The sequence below is a fragment of the Budorcas taxicolor genome, chromosome 7 (assembly GCF_023091745.1).
Source record: "Budorcas taxicolor isolate Tak-1 chromosome 7, Takin1.1, whole genome shotgun sequence".
Taxonomy (NCBI): domain Eukaryota; kingdom Metazoa; phylum Chordata; class Mammalia; order Artiodactyla; family Bovidae; genus Budorcas; species Budorcas taxicolor.
This window is the reverse complement of record NC_068916.1, coordinates 19,129,066-19,147,798: the sequence shown is the minus strand read 5'-3', so window position 1 is coordinate 19,147,798 and position 18,733 is coordinate 19,129,066. Positions and strand designations below refer to the sequence as shown.

The following is an 18,733-nucleotide window of genomic DNA, read 5'->3' as shown; positions in this document are numbered from 1 at the left end:
AGTCGTGTCCAACTCTGCGACTCCATGAATCGCAGCACACCAGGCCTCCCTGTCCATCACCAGCTCCCAGAGTTCACTCAGACTCACATCCATCGAGTCAGTGATGCCATCCAGCCATCTCATCCTCTGTCGTCCCCTTCTCCTCCTGCCCCCAATCCCTCCCAGCATCAGAGTCTTTTCCAATGAGTCAACTCTTCGCATGAGGTGGCCAAAGTACTGGAGTTTCAGCTTTAGCATCAGTCCTTCCAAAGAACACCCAGGACCGATCTCCTTCAGAATGGACTGGTTGGATCTCCTTGCAGTCCAAGGCACCCTCAGGAGTCTTCTCTAATACCACAGTTCAAAAACATCAATTCTTCGGTGCTCAGCTTTCTTCACAGTCCAACTCTCACACCCATACATGACCACTGGAAAAACCATAGCCTTGACTAGACAGACCTTTGTTGGCAAAGTAATATCTCTGCTTTTCAATATGCTATCTAGTTTGGTCATAACTTTCCTTCCAAGGAGTAAGCGTCTTTTAATTTCATGGCTGCAATCACCATCTGCAGTGATTTTGGAGCTCAAAAAAATAAAGTCTGACACTGTTTCCACTGTTTTCCCATCTATCTCCCATGAAATGATGGGACCAGATGCCATGATCTTCGTTTTCTGAAATGTTGAGCTTTAAGCCAACTTTTACACTCTCCTCTTTCACTTTCATCAAGAGGCTTTTTAGTTCCTTTTCACTTTCTGCCATAAGGGTGGTGTCATCTGCATATCTGAGGTTACTGATATTTCTCCCGGCAATCTTGATCCAGCTTGTGCTTTTTCCAGCCCAGCGTGTCTCATGATGTACTCTGCATATAAGTTAAATAATCAGAGCGACAATATACAGCCTTGACATACTCCTTTTCCTATTTGGAACCAGTCTGTTGTTCCATGTCCAGTTCTAACTGTTGCTTCCTGACCTGCATATAGGCTTCTCAAGAGGCAGGTCAGGTGGTCTGGTATTCCCATCTCTTTCAGAATTTTCCACAGTTGATTGTGATCCACACAGTCAAAGGCTTTGGCGTAGTCAATAAAGCAGAAATAGATGTTTTTCTGGAACCCTCTTGCCTTCTTTACATTTAGCAAAATGCTTGCTGAGGGGACCCTGGATTCAGTGGGACCCACTGCAGCACTGTCAGTGGCTGGGCATGTCCTGGGAAGCCCTGGGGAAGGGTAGGATGCTGGGGTGCTGGAAGGAACCCTCACTCCCTTTCTCTGTAGACACCCTGCTCTGACCTTACACTAGAAGTAGGCATCCTCCGGGGACTCGGAGAAAGGAGCAGGGCAGTAACGTTTTCTGAGACTTTCTACCTCTGGAAATAGGGAACAAACAAAAAGGGCAGAAAAACAGCACAGTGGAAAGGCTGACCCTGGTGTCTGAGGCGCTCTCCGAGGAGTTTCTACTGAGGACAGGGCTGACGGTTTGGCTGGGTGTCGGGTGTCTGTGGGCGATGGTTTCCTCCAGAACTTGGAGGTCTGACTCACGCGTGGTTTTTGTTCTCTACTGTGGCAGAAAGCCAGCTGCTCTTCCAGTCCCCCATCCTGGGTGGGTGGCAGGTGTTTCTCCGTTCTAGAAATTTCTTGAGTCCTCTTTGTGTTCTGAAGTTTCTTTATTACGTCCTTGGTGTGAGTCTGATTTTAGCCACCTGACACTCCCTCGGCCCTTTTTTGGTACACCATGCAGGACACGACTGAGCGACTTCAGTTTCACTTTTCACTTTCATGCACTGGAGAAGGAAATGGCAACCCACTCCAGTGTTCTTGCCTGGAGAAATCCCAGGGACGGGGGAGCCTGGTGGGCTGCCGTCTGTGGGGTCGCACAGAGTCGGACACGACTGAAGCGACTTAGCAGCAGCAGCGGCGGCGGCCCCAGGTGCACCTGTCTTATGAGTCCCTTAGCTGTGGTTTCAGGAGAGCAGGAAATGGCTCATTTAGACCCCAACCATCTGGCCATGATACTGGCCTCCTCCTGCCCAGCAGCCATGGGTGTGGGATGGCTCGAGGGAGAGTTTCATGGGCCTGGAAGGGTCAGCAGGTAGAGTTGGACCTTGTCAAGGATCAAAGCCAGAGATGAGTGAGGGTGCAAGGAGGAATGGAATGGGGTCCCCCGCTCCCCTCTCCCCACTGAAGCCTGGCTTTACTCGGGCCCCGCAGCTCAGAGACAGAGCTTCCTTCCCCAGAGGAACCAGGAGTCCCCAGGAGGCGCCACTGCTCCACGCCCTCCATGTGGGGCACCCTGCTTCTCGGCCTGGACAGCTCATGCCGAGCGCTGCTGGACCCCAGGGGCCATCCTCTCTGACCCACACAATTCTCATTTCTGTTTTTCAAGCTATGGAGAGGAAAAAAACCTATTTGTGCTGCTCGGCTCCCTGCTCTGGTCGCCAGAGGCAGACCTTTGCTCTGCCTGTTTGCTCATTGTCCTCAAACTCGGCTGTAGGCCCTGCAGGACCCAGGCACGCGTGCCACTGCTCTGATGCGGCAGGCTTCCGACGCAGGTGACAACCCCCCTGCCCCAGCTGGGCGCTTGGAGCAGGCCCAGGGCCCCTGAACTCCACGGGCGTAACTCTCACCATTTGTCATCTGGAAGTGACAGGCGTGCGTCTTGCTGAGCCTCTGGCAGGCGCTGTCAAGACTCGGCCTTCTGTACGAGGCTGTGATGGGATCGAGCTGTGGGGCAGGGCTTCACATAGGTGGGTGCTTCCATGGCAGGAGGTGTCCTGTTGGGGCACCCTGTGTGGGGAACAGCCCAGGCCCCAGCGGCCAGGGTGCTGCCCTGTGTGGAAACCCTGATGCCCCTGAATCCTCCCTGCCCCCTTCCTTCCCAGCCCCTCTGTCCTCTCCCCTCCCCCATTCACCCCCTTCTCTCTGTGAATCCCTTCCTTCTGCAGAACTGAAGCAGGCCGGCCACATGTACACTGGGGTCCTTGGGGACCCTCGTGAGTCCCTGGGGCTCAGTAACTGGGAGGAGGGTGAGGAGGCAGGAGGAGCGCCCCTACCCCCCGTCAGGGCCTTGAAAAGGCAGAGAGTGCCCAGAACTGAAGGGGCTGGACTGGAAGAGCGCACAGTGGGCTCCTGGTCCTGGCAGCCACGGGGGTAGCTCAGCAGGACCTCAGGGGGTGTGGCCCATCTTGGCCCTGAGTTCCTGCCCCCCTCCGCAGGTATTTAAGGAAGTTTCTCGCCATCTCCCTGGAAGCTGCTGCAGGGCCAGGCCTGTCATTGGGCTGAGGGGCCACAGCCATTTAGCCTGAGTAGTAAGGAGGGCGTGACGGTTCCAACGTGGAAGCTAAAAGTGGGAAACCATTTTGCTCTGGGACTTTATGGCTTCAATTGCCAAATCAAATTTAGATCAGAGCCTGTCTTTTTAAACACCCAAATCTCGGGAAACTGAAGCCTTGGAATGTGCTTGTCAGACTGTTCTGAAGCTCCAGGAAGGTTTGTATCCGTCTTGCTCTGAGATGAGACGGAGCCAAGCCTGGACCTTGGGCCTCGTCTTAGATGCATCTCTGAGGTGTGAATAGAACATGGCTGCTGGTGGGTGCAACGTATTAGGGTGGATTCAGTAAGAAAAGGGGCCCCACTTGCACACCCCCCAGCATGAGAAATAGAATAAAACTCACCCCCAAGACTGGCCCTCTTGTGTCTTCTGCCAGAGGCCCTGGCAAGGTGACTGAGGGACTGACCCCTTCATTCTTGAGGTGTCATTCAGGGACCTTGACTCCCATGTTCCTCTACCTGTGAGCATTGGCGTTGTTAAGTCAGAAAACCTCGGGCTGGCCTGGCAGAATGTGTGAGATCTGTGGCTTGAGGTTAGGAGCTAGCACTCTCTAAGAAGCAGACTTGGTGCCCCCAGACTACATGGAGCTGGTCCCTTTGTCCAGCCTCCCAGTCCCCTTTGAGGTGGGGTCCAGGCCCAGCTAGGGGGTGTGCGCCAGTGGCCCAGGCCCACCAAGGTCCCAGTGAGCTCTGGGGGTAGGGGTGTGTTCTCCCAAGAGCAGCTGGCTTGGGTTGCTGGTATGAAGGCAGGTGCAGCCTAGAGGAGGTGATTCCAGGGCTGGGCCTCCACGTGCCAGGTTCTAGGTGCTTCCTGGCACCTGTGAGCACCAGATCCTGGCAGCAGGTGGTGGGGTGTGTGCAGCTCACTCTCCTCAGTGAACACTGGGCCCATAGTAGGTTTCCACATAGACACTGGTATTCTGTCGACTGAGGCCGCTGGATCGCGGTACTGATAACTGGGCAGCCGAACTGCAGATACTTATCCCTCGCACTTCCTGAGGCCGGGAGCCTGAGACCAGGGTGCCGCTGGGGTTGGCTTCCTGGTAGGAACTCCAGTCCTGGTACGTGGACTGCCAGCTTCCTGCTATGTCTTCACCTGGTGGTGGCGGGGGCCGGAGTCCTGTTTGTCTAGCCTATTCTTATAAGGACACTGGTTCTACAGAGTTAGGGCCCCAGCTGCTTGACCTCATTTAACCTTCTTCACCTCCTAATTCCTTCTCTGTATGTACAGACACATTGAGGGGGTCAGGGCTTCAGGATACCTTCTAAAAGGGATTCTGTGACTTAAATCAAGGTTTTTCAGACTTTCTGTAAAGGATAAGATAGTGAATATTTGTGGATTTGGGGGCCTTCCAGTCTCTGTGTGACTGCTTGGCCCTGTGGTATCAGCATTAATGTGACTGTAGCTGGGGCCATGTGCCAATAAAACTTTATTTACAAAAACATGTGGCAGGCCAGATTCCATAATCTGCCTGGCTCTCAACCAACTTAAATGATGTACCTGCTCAATAAAGAGATTTGGAAAGAGAAAAAGCCACAAAATCATTTAATCCCTATTCTCCCATCCAAAGAACTGTGGTTGGGGCTTGACAAATGCCCTTGGCTTTCTCTGAAGATTTTTGGTTGTAACTGGGACTGTACTGTAATTGTGATTATGCATGCTGTTTTTCTTATGACAGCAGACCCCTCCTGAGACCATTTCTGTAGTTGAACTGGTGTTTAGGACTAGTCATCAGCCCCCACAGGGCTGTCTGGGGGCTCCGCACCTGTCTAGTCGGTCTGCAGGTGTAGAGTGGTGTGGCTAGGGTTGTCCTGAGGTGTGTGCACGTGGTGTGTGCGTGCACGCACAGTGTGTTTGTGTGCTGCAGCAGGCAGTCTTTGGATTTCACGCCCTTGGGTGTGGTCCTTGGGAGGGGAGGCCTCCCCTCCGGTGGTCAGAGCTGCGCCCTCACCCTCCCTGTTGCCAGCCTTCCGCTCTGCAGGTTGCCGCTGTCTGCTGCCAGGGCAGATGGGGGGTCATCCTGTCCCTCCTCCTCTGGTGGGGGATGTGGGAGCGGAGGCCTTGTGTCTCCTCTCTGCTGTCACTTTAAACAGCTCTGTTCCTTCTGCGTCCCGCTGGTTAATTAACTTGGCCGGTCAAGGGCTCTCTGAGCTGCACTTTTGTGGGGCTCTCGGACCCCCTTGATGAAAGGCTGCGTCTGAGCCTGTTTTGTTCTGAGTGTTGAGGCACTTCCTCCCTCTGCTTGCAACATGGGGGGAGGCCACAGAATTTTGGGGTGGGGCCCAGTCAACGGGGGCCCAGAGCCCCCTGTGGACAGGCCCACCCTGGAGGCGGGCAGGGACCCACAGCCAATGCAGCCTCTCGCCTCCTGGCCACGGGACCCAGGCCCAATGCAGCGTGTGTCCCACCCCAGCCCCTGCCCCTTGCTTTGCTCCTGCTGTCTGCAGGTGGTCCCTTGCCCCAAGTGCTGCCTGGTGCAGGACGCTCCAAAACGGGAGCCCCACCCTGCAGCTCTGGGGGCCAAATCTTTAAGGTACAGAGGCCCCTGGGGCACGCTCAGGCTATAGGGGGCCAGCGGTCCTCCCCGCCTTCCAGCCCATCTCTCCGTCAGAACTACTGGCTGGCAGGCACCTGGGGAGAATGCTTTCCGGCTGGTCCCAGCTGACAGGGCTGCTGAGCACGGGCACTGGAGGGACAGTAGAAGATGCAGTCAGCTTTAGTGGCTCTGGCAGGGCCTCAGGATTGGCTGGGAGCCAGACAGGCTGCCCTGAGGGTCGTGGCCCGAGCCCCCTTTCCAGGCCAGCCCTGCAGCTCATGGCCCCATCCTTATTCACAGGCCCAGATGAAACAGTGCTGTGGGCAGTTCCATTGTGCGGGGGTCTTAAATCAGGAGACGGCAAGGGTTGGGGCTGTGGGGGCGAGGGGGTGCTCTGGCGTGCTCAGCCCTGCAAGTTCTTTTCGCTGGTCTTAGCAGATTTCTCTGCCAAACTGTGAGCTGAAACAAGGTGATGGGTCTATGGTGTCTGCAACCCTGGGCTCAGCTGCTCTGCGCATGGAGGTGACTGTTTCCCTGTCCTAAACCAGAGGTATCTCTTCTGTCCCCCAGGACCCGTGGGGCCTTGCCTCCGTCCCTCCCACTGCTTTCTCCCCAGTGCCCATGCTCCCCGCACCTCCATGCCCACCAGCGACCAGCCCTGCCCCACCAAGGACCACACAGAGACGTGAGGGCTGCTGTTCTCGGCGCTGACCCTGGCTGGGCTATAGGCCATGGTGACATGCCCCAGGTCTGCGCCATCCCCTCCAGGGCGCACACGGGTGCTTTTATTAATTACTTAAGGAAAAGCAATTGCATGGTCACTCGATACAAATCCCTCAAGCTGCTGTTGGTGGCCACACCGACCAGGCCGCAGCCGGCCAGGATCCCAGAACCCAGGCGCCATCTGGACCCCTGCCACTCCGCAGCCAGATTGTACTGCTAGCCTCTCTCTCTTGTGCAATTTTTCATTAAATGAGTTGAGTTTGCTGGAAATCGCTGGGTCGTAAGTATTCCCTCGCACTTGATGTGGTTGGCTTATTGCTTTCCCCACACTGAGCTCCCAGATCTGGCCTGGGAGCAGGCAGGGTTGGGGAGTAGGGGCTGCAAGAAATGCTACATTTGCCCCCCACCTCCCTGCCCAGCATCCTCAGACTTCCAGGTTGTAAATATCTCAGTTTCTGAGCCAGCTGAGGGAGGTTGGGAAGGACTTGTCAGGGTAGGTACATAATTGCTGCATTCAATTAAGTCTTTTCCTCCTGCTCCCTTCATTTCCATTGAGAAAGTGGCAGTGACGGAGGTGGTTGTACATGGGGACGGTTGTACACAGAGGCAAGACGCGCATTTAACATGGAAACGCATTCATAACATCCTTTGAAATTGTATGGGATGAAAAAATAAGTGCATATCCAATTATAAATGCATTCATACATATGCGCATCCATACACACACTTGCATTTACCTGCGGGGGCGTGTGCACACACACTCAACCTGGGACATAAAAATCCTGAGACATTTTTAAACTGTGGTTTTGGGAATAAGCATCTCCTGTGCCTGTTTCTCTGACAGGCGGGCATTGGAGCAGAGCTGCAGAGGTGGCAGTGCAGGTGCTCCTAGGGGCAGCCGCCCTGCGGCCTCCTGTTGCCACTCCTGGGACCGGCGTGGCCCCCTAAGGAGGCGAGGACCATGCCCTTCAGAGGAAGGCGAGCACAGCCCCAAGGAAGCGCCTCTCCCTGAAGCTGGCCTTTCCTCTCCAGCAGTGGTTCCCAACCTTTCTGGCACCGGGGACCAGTTTTGTGGAAGATGAAATTTTTCCACGGACCTGGGAATGGGGGGTGGTTTCTGTTTTGCCTCCTGGTCACCTCCTGCTGGGCAGCCCGGTTCATAACAAGCTGTGGACCAGGACTGGGTTGGGGATCCCTGCCCTGGAGTCTACCCCTGGAGCTGGCAAACCATGGCCTGTGCCACATCCAGCCCTCTGCCTCTTTTGGCAGTAGTTTCGCTGGCACTTGCCTACCCCCATGCGTTTATAAGTTGGTCTTGCTGCTTCCCAAGTGACGACAGAGCTGAGAGGTTGTCACAGAGCTCAGTAAGCCATGGAGGTGGAAGCTTCCGGTCTTTGGTCCTTTCCACTCTCTGTGGGCAGGTCACCAGCCCTGTCCTAAACAGTGGTCCCCTCTGTCCCTCCTACTATCTCGCCATGGCCTCGGCCCACAGGTAAGCCGAAGGCCAGGGCTGCCTGGCTTCCTTCTCTTGACTGAAGGTGCGCTGTCCTGAGCCCAGCTTCTGCAGTCCTTGCCGGGCTTCTCCAGCCCCCAGCTCCCTGGGACATCCACGGTGCCTCCTGCTTGGGGCCTGGTTCCGGGGCATTTCTGACAGTGCAATACAAGGGAGAGGCTCCCAGAACACGTGGTGTGTGTGTGTTGAGGTGTTGAGTCTACACAGCAGAGGAGGGGGCGGAAGGACCCCATCTCAGCCCATCCTCCTCAGGCTTGTTTGCCCCTCACTTACCATGCCCAGGCACAAGGGGCTCCCCTGGCCAGGCTGGCATTGCGGCGAGCTCTGCCCGCCTGGGGTCCAGTGCCAAGCCTCCCAGACTCTCAGCCTCCTCCCCTGAAGCCAGTGGCGGGGACTCTGGGCCGTTTGAGCACCTTCTCCACATCACCTTCACTTCTCTGTCTGGCCCATGGAGATGGACAGTTTTCCCCTCTTCCTAACCTTTGTAATCACCGCTGTTATAAAACACTGCATGGGCGTTTTACCTGGTCGGGGGCACGTGCGTCTGACTCAGGGGGGTTTGGTTTGAAGTGACTTCAGGTGGCCGAAGCTCAGACCACGCGGCCTCTGGGCTCCTGAGTAGGTCTGGGCACCGCAGTGGACCCACTGCAGATGGGGTGTGACTTGCAGGGGGGACCAGGGGTGCCCGCGGGGAATGCAGCAGCGTCCCCCCCGCCGCCTCCCCGCTGGGGTGAGAAGAGGTGCTTTCCTGTCTCATGAGAGAGCTGGGGAAGACCGGGTGGGTTTGGCGCGCCCCAGGTGGGGTGGGCTTGCAGGCCCACGGGCTCAGCCGTCTCTCCCTTGCCCCCACGCAGTGCACGTGCCGGAAGGACATGGTCAAGATCTCCATGGACGTCTTCGTGCGCATCCTGCAGCCGGAGCGCTACGAGTTGTGGAAGCAGGGCAAAGACCTGACGGTGCTGGACCACACGCGACCCACGGCCCTGAGCAGCCCCGAGCTGAGTACCTGGAGCGCCTCCCGGGCCTCGCTCAAGGCCAAGCTCCTGCGCAGGTGAGCTGCCTGGCCGCTGCTGCTCCTCCAGGCAGGCGGTCCCCCATTCTCCCTCTTCTCGTCTCTCCTCCTCCACCCCCCGCCCACCGCTTCCCTCCTCCACCATTTCTCCTCCTTCGGAAGCAAAGTATATTCTCAGGCTGACTTCTTCCTCCAACTCCTAAGGCATCGCCACCTGCGCTGTCTATGTTGTCAGGGTCTCGGGTTCCCTCTCACTCCTTGTCTGCCCTCTCAGGGCCCCACACACTGTCTGTCTCAGCGTTTTGGTTCACTGTCTTGGGTGCGAGAGCCCCATTTCTGGATTGGGGCTGCGGGACCCTTCTTGACTCTTGAGCGAGGACAGGAGCTGTGGGGCCTAAGGTCTCCCCCCACCCAGATGGGAGCCTCACTCCTGCCCAGCGTGTCTGTGGCTGCTTGTTCTGGTGCCTCAGGTAATGTGTTCCTTGCATCCTGTTTGCAGATGGTGGTTATGGTGGTTATGGGGGTGGTCACATAGACCTGTCCCCTGGACGCTCTCTGCCCCCCATTCCACCTCAGAGGCCTCCTCCCAGCCCTCCTTCTACCCAGAATGCGTGTTCCTGCCCAGCTCCTGCCTGGTGTCAGGTGGGGAAGGAGAGGGCACAGTGGCCACCCCCTCCCGGCATCTGTGCTTGGCATCTGGCCGGGGGGTTGTGGGTGGCAGAGAAAGACAGCATCGTGCAGCCTCGGAAGTGTCCATCTCCATCGTGTTCTTTCTCTGGGGAATATCCCGGCTCTCGAGCCCTGAGCTGCCCATAGACAGAGTTGAAACAGATTCCGTTTTGGTGCCCAAGGAACAGTCAGCGGATCCTCACCGGGCTTGGGGCATGGCTAGAGCAGATGGGGCAGCCCAGAGCATCACATGTGTCTGTGTCTGGGCTTCGAGGCCCAGCAGGCTCTCCTGTGACCTCTCAGCTCCATGGAGGTCACCCTGGATTGTAGACAGTCTGTTAACAGTGAGTGTGGTGTGTCTCAGTACTACTTTATTTATGGACACTGGAGTGGGAATTTCATACCATTTCCACATGCCATAGAATGTTATTATCCTTTAACTTCTGAACCACTGAAAAACATGAACACCATTCCCAGTTTACGGGCTACACCAAAACAGACAGTGAGCAGATCCAGGCCTCCGCGAGGCTTCTGTCTGTGGCCCTCGGTCACTGCTGGCAGAGCTTGTCCCCACTGGCCACGGATGGTGCCTCTCCAGAGCCTGGTCCCTGAAGGCTGAGGGGCTCGGCCACTTCACTCCTTGGGCAGTGCCTCCTTGGTGGCGCCCTGGGAGAAATCGTCCTGGCTGAGTGCTCACACCGCCCAGCGCCTTCTCTCCCAGGGGGCTGGTCGCCTTTCTGTGCTCTCAACCGTGTGTTTCCACCCTTGCCCCCTCTCTGAGGATGTTGTCTCAGCGCTCCCGCTACTCCTGATAGCCTGAGGGAGGGGAGGCTCTCTGCTGATCGCTTCTGCTGTCTCTTTCTTTGATTTCCTGCTCTCCTGTGTGTTCCTCCCCGAGAGCACTGCCTCACGGTGGCTCTTCATCTCTCCCAAGAGCGGGAAGTGAGCCTGCTGACTGTCCAGCTTCTGGCTCCCAACCCAATCCAGCGTTGCAGGACGGTTGGCTGGTGGTGGCTCAGGCTAACTGGTCAGTGGAGCGATTCAGGGCTCACTCCAGGGGGAGGAAAGGGATGAGGGGCTGTGAGAGGAGCCTGCCCAGAGGACGAGGACAAGGCCTCAGGCCAGGCCACGCTGGAGCTGTCTGTGTACAGAGGAAGAACCCCGCGCCCCCCAGCGACTCCCCCGCCCCCGCCAATGTGTCCCACAGCACAGGGCTCCTTCCCACCTTCTCTTTCTGTGTGCCAGCCTGGGACTGAATGACCAATTAGGTCATGTTCCCAAGGATACGTTTAGTATGTGAGATAAGGCCGAGTCCCCCACTTTGTGGGGGAGCATTCTGTGAAGAGGCTGACAGATGAAGGGCTCAGGTGTGGAGCCCCAAGCCCTAGCTGGGTGCTGAGGCCCCCCACTAGCAGCAGAGGCCCTTGTGAGCTTCCCTGCTGGCCGCCCTGCCCTCACCCAGCTGTGCCTGGCCTCCAGGGCCACCAGCTCCCTGAGCCTCCCTTGTTGGAGAGTTGGTTGTGGGGGGGGGGCACCACCCAAATATCCTTGTCTCTGGCCAGATTGTGGGGGAGAACAGAACAGACTGGGGGCGAGAGACAACAGAAGCGCTCAGCAGAGAGCCTCCCCTCCTCTCGGGCTGCCGGGAGCAGCGGGGAGCGCTGAGACAACGTCCTCAGGTTGGGATAAACCTGGGTCTATCCCTAGGCCAGAGTCTCCCTCCAGGCCTGCTGACATCGTCTGAGGGGACCGTCCAGGCTCTGGGGGTGCTGGAGCAGCAGCATCCTAGGCTCCACCCCCTCGATCCCAGGAGCACCCCCCAAGTGTGACAGCCACACACGCCCCCACTGGGGTGGGCCCTTCACCTGCCGTCTGTGGGCCCCCCTGCCCCCCACGACCCTGTGTACCCTCTGTACTCTCGCCACCTCTTCTGGGTCACTGCAGTGGCTCCTCGGTCCTGCTCAGACGGCTCATCCAGCCGCCGCCACCCCCCCGAGGGCCCAGCCTTCCTGCCCCCCTCCCAGTACCGCACCCCAGATGTCACCACAGAGCAGAGTCTGGTGTTGGCCCCTTTAGGAGAAAACGACACTCCTGGATTTACTTCTGATCCCTAAATCTTGTCTAGTGAGCTGACCCCACCCTGTGACAAACAGGACCCATGACCTGTGACCTTGTCCTTGCTGGTGCTCTGCCCAGCTGGTGTCTTGGCCACACTCCCCCGCCCCCACTCCTGCCTGAGCAGCCCTTCTCCGTATGTAGACAGTCTTTTCCTCTCGGCTCCTGATTATTTCCAACAAGCGCTGTGTCGCCCTCATGTTGCCGCAGGTGTGTGTTCCGCCTGCCCGTCATGTGCACCCTGCACAGAGCATCTGAGCAGCCAGGCTCGGTTGGGGGGCGGCGTGCTTGTCTCTGAGTACATGGTCCTCGTCCCTCCCCAGCCTCTGCTGCTGCCTCTGGTGGGACCTCCAGCTGCCCCCATAGGAGGCAAGAGCCCGCCAGCCTCGCTTACCCAGCCCTGCAGCTCCCACCCGCCTCCTCTCTACCTACCATCCTCACTCACCATGGAAACGAGGAGTCAGAGAGGACATCCCTGTCCCCTCTGCTGCCCCCAGACCTGTGAGGGGCTGGCCTGGTCTGCCCACCTCCCTGCGCCTGATGCCCTGGCCAGACTGGACACCACTGTGCCTCCAGCTCACTCCCACCAGCCACCCTGACCATGCCGTGCTCCTGAGCCTTCCCCCACCATTACCTCCTGGCCTCTCAGAAGGGGCCATGACCACAGGCTGCCCCCTAAACCTCTGAGGAAACTCAGTGCAAAAGGGTCTCAAACAAAAAGCAGGACCTTGCAGAAGAGGCCAACAATGAGCAGAAGAAAACTTACTTCTTCTCTGAGAGAGTGGGTGACTTGACATTTATGGAAGAACCTGCTGCGTAAAAAAAAGACTTTTAGAAGAGGTGGCACTTGGGCATTTAAGAGAGAAAAGAGATGTAAGAGGTGGGTTGGGAGACACTTCACAACATGGGTTAGACAGAAGACACCCAAGCCTCTGGAACGAACAAACAGGTCAACAGAAAGAACATGGGGCCCAAATGGAATCGAACTTGGCGATTGTGATGCTGCAAGCTAGTAGACAAAGGACAAGGCCCTCAAAGGTCAGGAGAGCAGTCGTTTCAGCCCAGAAGTATGGACCCAGCCAAGTTACCAACCACGTGTGGGAAGGGAGCAAGTCCCAGGTTTCCCCTCCTGCCTGAGAAAGCTGCTGGAGGATGTGCTCCGGCTAAACAAGGGCATCAACCACAAGAGACATGCGGTCGAGGAAACTGGATCCAATTCAAGAGAGTCCAAGGCAGCCTCAGATAAGGGGGTGGCCCTGGGTTGTCATCTGGAAGCAAATGAGCCCTGCCCAGGAGGCAGCACTGAGAACTTGGAGATAGCTAGGAACACTAAGCATCAGGGATAGGAGGCCAGTTACTGACTCCAGGATGAGAAAGCAGAGAATGCAGTGCAAGCAGGTCAGTTGCTCATGGACAAGCTATGTTTATGGGATCAGAAAGACATAGTATGGAGGTGGCCCCAGGGATCCCGTTGCAGCCAGACAGTGATTCGGGTGTGTGAGGTGATGTACCTCCTCCAGCTGTTAGCCCCGGATCCTCCCAGTGTTGTTCCCAGCTGATGTTCTCACGAAACAGATTCTTCTTTGCATGCAACATTCACTTTGCTGTCCCCTTTGCAGGAGGGCACAGCCCTTTGCCTTCACCTTTGTGCCTAGTTTCACTTATCATGGGGAGTCCTCAAACTAGTGAGGCCCAGCAGCTGCTGGGGGTTTTGGTGCTAGGGACAGAGCTGAGTCCAGTGGTGTGTTTGCTAATTTTATATATTTATATATTTGTGGCTGTGCTGGGTCTTCATTGCTAGTCAATGAAGACTTTCTCTAGTTACGGCTTTCTCTAGTTACGACAATCAGGGGCTACTCTCCAGGTGCACGTGGGCTTCTCATTGTGGTTGCTTCTCTTGTGGAGCACAGGCTTTAGGGCGCATGGGCTTCAGTTGGTTGGGGCGCACAGGCTTAGTTGCCCCGCAGCATGTGAGATCTTCCCAGATCAAGGATTGAACCTGTGTCTCTTGCATTGGCAGGCGAATTATTTACCGCTGAGCCACTGGGGAAGCCTCTCAGTAGTGGGTTGGGGGCTGAGGAGAGTCTGGGCTCTCTAGGGACCCTGAAAGTGGGCAGGGCAGGGTCTGAAGTGGCCTCTGGGGCCGGTTCCAGGTGGGGGGAGGGGACGTGCTGCAGGACACAGAGGCCGGGTGAGTGGCCAGGAGGAGGACACCCTTCTGGGTGTGGTGGCCAGTGTAGGGGTTCGCTTGGGCACCCGGCCCTGCAGCGTCCCCAGACCCTGAGAGAAGCCTCCAGGTGACCGTGAGTGAAAAGCCCGCAGCTTCCCACCGGTCTCTGAGTCAGGGCTTCACCCAGTGTGGAGAGTGTCCCCCAGTGGGCCTGAGTCTCTTGGGCTCCCTCCCACCCTGCCATGCCTGCCTGTTCTCCCGCACCCCTCCCCATCGCCGTGCACCCCTGCACGCCATGCTGTGTGTGATGCCATGCTCTGCCCATGCCACGCCCTCCCTGGAATGCTCCCCACTCCCGCCTGTGGCCATCGGGGTGGTCCATGCTGCCAACATCAAGTAGGGCATGTCACACGCTGGGCCATGCCTGGGCTCAGGGCATAGAGCAGTTGCCAGCCAGGGGTAGGGGCCTGCTGGGCAGGCAGCCAGCAGCAAAGGACCAGCAGTGGTCAGTGGTTAGCATCAGGGGACAGTTAGAAGTAGGCTTTCCAGGAGCCAGTGTCAAGGGCTAGGGCCACCACAGACACCCCAGGAGGAGGTGGGGGTCCTGGCATCTGGAGCCCTTGGGGCCCCGCCCACGCAGCCCCAGTCAGATGGTTCCTCAGTGAGCGCTTGGTCCTTGTTAGTGCCTAGACTCTCCTGGAAGGTCTTGGTGTCTGAGCCCGCCAGGGCACCTGGAGCGCTCCCCCGGGCAGGAATCCCTAGCCTGCAGCCTGGGCTGGTCTATTGTCCCTGCCTCAGGCAGGGCCTCTCCACGCCCCACCTCTGCCCCAACTCCTGGGCCAGTCACACACCTCCCGTGGTCTCTAAACTGCTCTGTTCCCTCCCTGGAAGGTTCTGGGAACTGGCAGAGACATCCCCCCAGCCCCGAGCCTGGCAGAGGTGCCCTGGCCACTAACCTGCAGCCCGCCCCCCCTTATCGCTTTCCTTTCTTCTTTTTAACCCTGATTCCCCCTGGTTTTCACTAAGAAGCTGTAGCGCAGCCTAATCTGGGATGCTCACTTGGGGCCCGAGGACCTCCCTCAGTCCCTGGAGGCAGGGGCAGGGGTTGGGGGCCGGGTGCAGCTTAGACGAAGGGTTGCGGGGTCACTGCAGGCTCTGGGCACAGAGCTCCTGCGGGTGGAGACACAGGGAAAGCCCAGGCGGGGCCAGGCCCTGCGGTGAGCCATCTGGGGTTAACATGAGCCCTAGAGAAAAACCCCCTGACGTTTACATTCTAGACAAATTAGTCTGAAGGAAAACAGACACTGGAAAAAGACTGAGGAGGAGAGAAAACCCAGTCTAGAGAGGAAGAAAGAGCAGACCAGGAGACCGGGGCTCTCGTAAGTGCACCATTTGTCCGTCACGCAGGCATTTTCCACCAGCTGCTATTTCCACCCGGGTTCACACTCCTGTCTCCCCCGCGCCCTCCACACACAGGCTCTTAGAGCCGTCCATCCCTGCATCCCATCACCAGCTGCCATCGCACCTGCTTGATACTGCCCACCCTCGCCATCATCCTCCCCTCCCCCAGGCCTCTCTCCCTCCACCACCCCTGCCCCCAGGAGCCAACCCCACCCAGGAGCCTGCTTCCCCTGCCCTCCTGGGGGGCGCTTGTCTGGGTTCTCTCTCTGGGCGGAGTGCACGGCCCAGGGCTTCTCCCTTGCATCATTTCACCTCCCCTCTGATGCGTCTCCCTTTCCAGGTCTCACCGGAAACGGAGCCAGCCCAAGAAGCCCAAGCCCGATGACCCCAGGTCTCCTGGAGAGGGGGCAGCCGGGGCAGCCCTCCTGGAGGAGGCAGGAGGCAGCACGAAAGAGGAGGCGGCACCAGAGGCTGACCCAGAGGAGGAGGAGGAGGAAGCCCAGCTGCTGCCACAGGGCCGGGAGGCCGAGGGCTCAGAAGGTCAGTCCAGCTTGGCAGCCTGCGCTGGCCAGGCCGGAGGCCCTGCGCTTTCACACTCCAGTCTATGTGCCTCCTGGGCAGGAAGGCGCTTTCTAAAAATGCACATTCTCGCGTGGGGTGGAGGGGGTTGCTCCGGAAAGTCCTTCCCATCCCAGAAACCGAAGAGAGGCTGTCCTAGCCCATCTGGTGGTTGGGGCAGCGTCCACAGGCCAGCAGCTCAGAGTCTTAGGCTTTGCTCACTGGTGTTGGATGCTGGAGCTCAGGGTGCTGGCGTGGCCCCGTTCTGGGGAGGGCCTGCCTCCTGGTGTGCACGCGACCCTCTGTCGCTGTGTCTTCAGCCTTCTGGTCTCTAAGGTCACTGATGCTTCGCCAGGGTCCCCCCCCCCGTGACTCAGTCACCTCCCAGCCCCGTGACGCTGAGGCATAGAGTTCAGCGTGAACTTGGGGAGACAGACATTGAGTCCGTAACAGGTGCCACCTGGTCAGTCAGGGAAGAGGACGCCCTGCTGCTAGCTGGACATGGCTGTGGTGGGGCCGCCCTGCCTCCCTGCTGGTGTTGAACAGAAAAGTGTATCTGGGCGCCGTGGTGGGGTGTCTCAGAACTGTGCCCTTTACACGCCCAGGGGCTGTTAGCCACGGAGTGTTACTCCTTGAGTGTGTGAACGTCTGCCACACCCACATTTTATGTGCTGCTTTTCTTTTCCACAGCTGGCTTCGTTTTCCTCATTTTCAGATTCAGCTGCTCACATGTTTGCACGTAGCACCTGCCCCCCCCGCCCAGGTGTGAAGGAGGGGCTGGGTGAGGCGAGGGGCCTTTGGCAGATCTCCAGGTAGCCCTGCCTCAGGCCCCCATCACAGGCTGTAGGTTGCTGGAGGATTCCACTCAGGCCCCCCGGCCTGTCCTCAGGACTGTGTCTTGTTGCTTATGAGTCCAGCATGGTCCCTGTCCAGCATGGTCCCTGCCCAGCTTGGGGTCAGGCTCTCCTCGGGGTCCTGTGGCTGGTGTCACAGATGATATGGTGTTCGAGGTGACTGTCCATGTGACTCTGTGTGTGGCGGGCATGAACCTCGGATGTTTCCACTGGCTGGAAGGGGGTGTGTCCCTGCGAGGGGCCTCCTGAGTTGGAGACGGGAGATCAGAAAGTTTCCTGGGAAATCACACATTGGTGTGTGTCCGAAGATAGCCTGGCGTGCTGCTTACCCGGTGGGCCTCATGAAACAGCCCACCTCCACCCAGGAGAGTCTGGACAGCCTGAGGAGGCAGGCAGCCCAGGGGGATGGAAGTGCGTGTTGGCACCATCTGGGCGCAGGCGAGATCACCCCATAGAAATAGACCCAGAGCCACATCACAGTTGTTTACAGAACACGTGGTTTTCACAAAGATCCCACTTGTGATAAAAGCAACCAGAGAGTGATGCAGTCTGGAGCAAATCTCCCTAGAAATAAGACCTTTATGGGAAAAACCAGAGATGTTTTTGAAAGACAAGGAGGAACCAAACACAAATGGGCCTGTGCGTGTTAGGAGGATATGTTGATTTCACTGCAGCCAGAGGGATGCAGGCCCAAGGAAGAGAAGTCAGGAGAGGTCAGGGCTGCAAGACCGGAGGCAGGAGCTGTCCCAGGCTGCAGTGAAGACCACCACTCCTCCCCAGGGCCACCGATCTTCACACGCAGCCTCGTATATATATAGCACTTGCACCCGTATCCCAGTTACTTAAAGTTCTGAAAACAGGCCAGGCAGACACTGGATGTTTAAGGAGCATCCGAGTCTGCTCAGCTGCCCTGACCGAGGCCCCGAGTCGGGGCTTCAGGAACCACGGCTCAGTGTCTCCGGTCTGGAGGCAGGAAGTCCAAGGTCAGAGTGGCTGTGGGGCTGCTCCTGCTGAGGACGTGGGGGAGGGTCTGTTCTGGCCTCACTCCTTGGCTGGTAGACAGCCAGCTTCACACTCACACAGTGAACCCGTCTCTGTCTTGCCCGTTCACAAGGACACTGGTCACGCTGGCAGAGGGCCCACCCCGATGATGACCTCATCTTAGTAACTCATCCCATCGACTGTTAAGGGACACCCCGCCCCCCCCATCACCACCTGCTGGATGCAGCCCCTTGCAGCAAGACTGCCCCAGCCTCAGTGGATCCCGAGAGCTGGCCTCATGCCTATGCTCAGCAAGGCCTCTTCCACAGTGAGACTCTGGTTCCTCTCTGGTTTCCCTGTTCTGAGCAGGCTGCCACCTAGACAGTGGGGGATGTGGCAGGTGGGCTCTGTGTCCTTTGAGAGGGAAACGTGCTGCAGATAGGACCGTGCAGGATGCGTGCCCGCCTCCGTGGCTTCTGTGCCCGCTCTGTTCTACTTCCAGGGCCCCAGCCCAGGGCCCCAGGACTTCTCCAAAGGGCTGAAGGGCCCACGTTCTTTGGTGAGCTCCGTGTTGTGTGGCTGTGGACCCAGGAAGAGTGGGGACATTCCCAGGGAGGCGACCCTGCTCCCCGACTCGTCACCCCGTCTCTGTTCCAACCCAGAGCCTGGTCCCCAAACAGAAGGAGCTGGACTTTCGGGGCATCTTCTGCAACATGGGCCCCTTGAGAGAGGAAGGGGTCCCTTCAGGGTGTGGCAGGGGGCTCCCACAGCCGGGAACCACACTCTGGTCAGCGGCTGTCAAAGATCGCTATGGTGGAAGATCGCTCTGAACGCATCAGATAAATAGTGCTCGCAGCCGGGGGTGTCAGCAAACGTGTCCAGTAATGAGTGGAAGAC

General features: G+C 57.8%; 1 protein-coding gene across 2 annotated transcripts in view; it reads left to right on the top strand.

Moving 5' to 3' along the window:
- KDM4B (lysine demethylase 4B) overlaps positions 1-18,733 on the top strand; it is a 116,375-nt gene that overhangs the window by 81,194 nt on the left and 16,448 nt on the right. Inside the window, exons 10-12 of one of the 2 annotated variants that reach the window (XM_052644437.1) lie at positions 8,931-9,127; positions 15,320-15,421; positions 15,784-15,983. In XM_052644437.1, coding sequence (XP_052500397.1) covers positions 8,931-9,127; positions 15,320-15,421; positions 15,784-15,983 — 499 coding nt within the window. The remainder of the gene's footprint in view (positions 1-8,930; positions 9,128-15,319; positions 15,422-15,783; positions 15,984-18,733) is intronic. The other variant, XM_052644438.1, reaches the window with a different exon arrangement.